Genomic DNA, 2,378 nt, shown 5'->3' on the forward strand with positions numbered 1-2,378 from the left:
TAGCCTGACCATGTTTTATGATTTTGACAGGAAATATACCTTCTTTTCTCTTCTTCGGATGATTGTTTCACCTTGTAATTACATCCATCACCTAGGCGGAGTGATTAGATATTTTACAGAATCAAAGCATTCACAGTTCTGTAATATGTAAGATTAAGGTTCTGATTAAATTTGTCCAGATATAGCAGAGAATAAGTGTGGATTTTATTTGGGTATTATGAACTGCTGAAATTTAGTGAAATTGGCAGCCACAGGAAAATCTGTTTTAAAGAACTTGTGTTAATATTTGGAATTTCTCATGTAGACAAAATAAAAATAGGACCAATTAATTTATTTGATATTTCTTACATTTAAGCAACTTCTACTGCTGCTACATGCTCAGTGCATAAATATGGTCTAATTCTCTGTCTGTATTGATGTCCATGTAAAGCAGAGAAAGGAAGAGAGAAAATAAAAATAGTGTGCATATGCAGCTGTAAAGCAAGGGCATCTCCAATAACTGGGTACAGTTAAATTAGTATTACACTTTACAGATCTCGTATTTTAAATCTGAAAAGTTAATAACTTTGTACATTTAAAAAGCCTAGCTTTTACTGCATAAAGACAATGTTGTATATTAGTTAATTATGAACAATGGTATTTTTAAAAGCATAATCCATAATTTACTCACAGAAGATGATGTGGAGCTGGCTCCTTTAAATGTCATTTCATCTTCATTTTAATACATAAATCCTTAATTTCTTTGAAACAGTAATAAGTGTTCAAGAATAATAACACAGATTTGTTTATCTTAACTAGGCACATATTTCAGATTTTTAATAGAATAGAAGTGGCACTTCTGTAAATGTATTTCAGGTTAATGTCAACAAAATGCTGCTGGATTTATGCTACTGTTACAGGGAGTAAGTTTTGATCTTATATGAGCAAAATGAACTATTAAAAAAATTCTTCCCATGCACATATGTACTGACAAATGTATTATAATTAACTTAGCTTCATAGAATTTAATTTACTGTATATACTTCAGCACATGCAGAAATATACAATATTTGTCAAATACCAGCATTGTTTTACCACTACTTTGACTTCATAGCTAGTGCTATTATTTTTCACTCTGTGTTTTCTGATGTTCTTCTGAGGAGGGGCTGATGCAGACTTCACCTCTGTTCTCARTTCAGTGACTACTGAATATAACAGGTGGCATCAGTTTTGCACCACAGCAAGCCACTTGAAGGGTGCATCTACGTAACAAAATGTTTGACTCAAAGGATGGACATTTTTTAAGCAACAGCAGCAGTTTACCTGTGCTGCCCTCTTCTGCCACCACCTCTCAAGTGACAGAATTTAACCAAACACTCCGGAAGGAGAATCAGACCTTTCGAGAAGAGAATCAAATCCTCCGGCAAGAGAACAGAGCTTTCCGCGTGGAGAACAAAGCCTATCATCAGGAGAATCAAATTATCCGAGGACAGAACAAAGCTCTTTGGGAAGAGAATAAAATCCTACAAGAGAAGCACACAGACTCTGCAGAGGAACCAAAGCACCTTGAGAAACAGGAAAAGGCCCTTCAGCAACAGAATAAAGCCCTCAGAGAAGAGATTAAGGCTCTCAAAGGACAAGAAATAGCATTTGCAATGGAGGAAAAAGCTCTTCAGGAAGAGATTATAGCCTTATGGGAGGAAAACAAGGCCTTCCAGGAGCAGATCAAGGCTCTTCGAAAGGATAATAAAGCCATCCAGGAAGAGGAGAAAGCTCTCCGTGAAGAAAAAAAAGCTCTCAGTGAGGAGAAATTTGCCCTTCAAGAGGAGAACAGAGCTCTTCAAGTAGAGAAAAAAGCCCTACAAAGTGAGGGGAGAGCTCTCCAAGAAGAGAACAAAGTGCTCCGTGAATGGAATAAGATCCTTCAAGGGGAGGAATAAAGCAAAGTAAGAAAAGAATCAGATGCTTAGGAAGACTTAACAGGAAGAGTAAAGACTTTACAAGGAAGGGCAGTAGTTTTCGTGTTAGCCAAATATTCTAGAGAACACCAGGACAGAAAACCAATAAGAACTAATGGAAAAAAACAGGTACCAAGTAGTCTGATAGGCTTAATGCCAAAGCCTAGGAAGTTTCAATGTGCTGAAACATGGGTGTTGGTATCTTTGATCCCTGAAGGCTAATAAACTACTGCTGGCAATACATAATGCATAACTGTAGATGTCTGTTTTGTTGAGAGTTTAAATACCACAGAAAACAAGTTTCCAAACAGTGTTTCAAAAGTTTAGATGAACTGATTTTTTCTACTATAGAATGTTGGATAATATTCATAGAAGGTGGATTTTAATGTTATAAACATTGAGGTCATATACAGGTGAGGCTCTGTCAGACTCCCACCTTCT

At 36.3% G+C, this 2,378-nt stretch overlaps 1 protein-coding gene across 1 annotated transcript; it reads left to right on the forward strand.

Moving 5' to 3' along the window:
* Positions 1–1,253: 1,253 nt before the first annotated feature.
* On the forward strand, positions 1,254–1,949 carry LOC112970984 (spermatid-associated protein-like). Its single transcript, XM_026075971.1, is given in 1 exon segment — positions 1,254–1,949. A coding segment is annotated over 1 exon segment (696 nt).
* The last annotated feature ends 429 nt before the right edge of the window (positions 1,950–2,378 follow it).

Source organism: Apteryx rowi, unplaced genomic scaffold (assembly GCF_003343035.1).
Source record: "Apteryx rowi isolate R43461 unplaced genomic scaffold, aptRow1 scaffold_417, whole genome shotgun sequence".
NCBI classification, from domain to species: domain Eukaryota; kingdom Metazoa; phylum Chordata; class Aves; order Apterygiformes; family Apterygidae; genus Apteryx; species Apteryx rowi.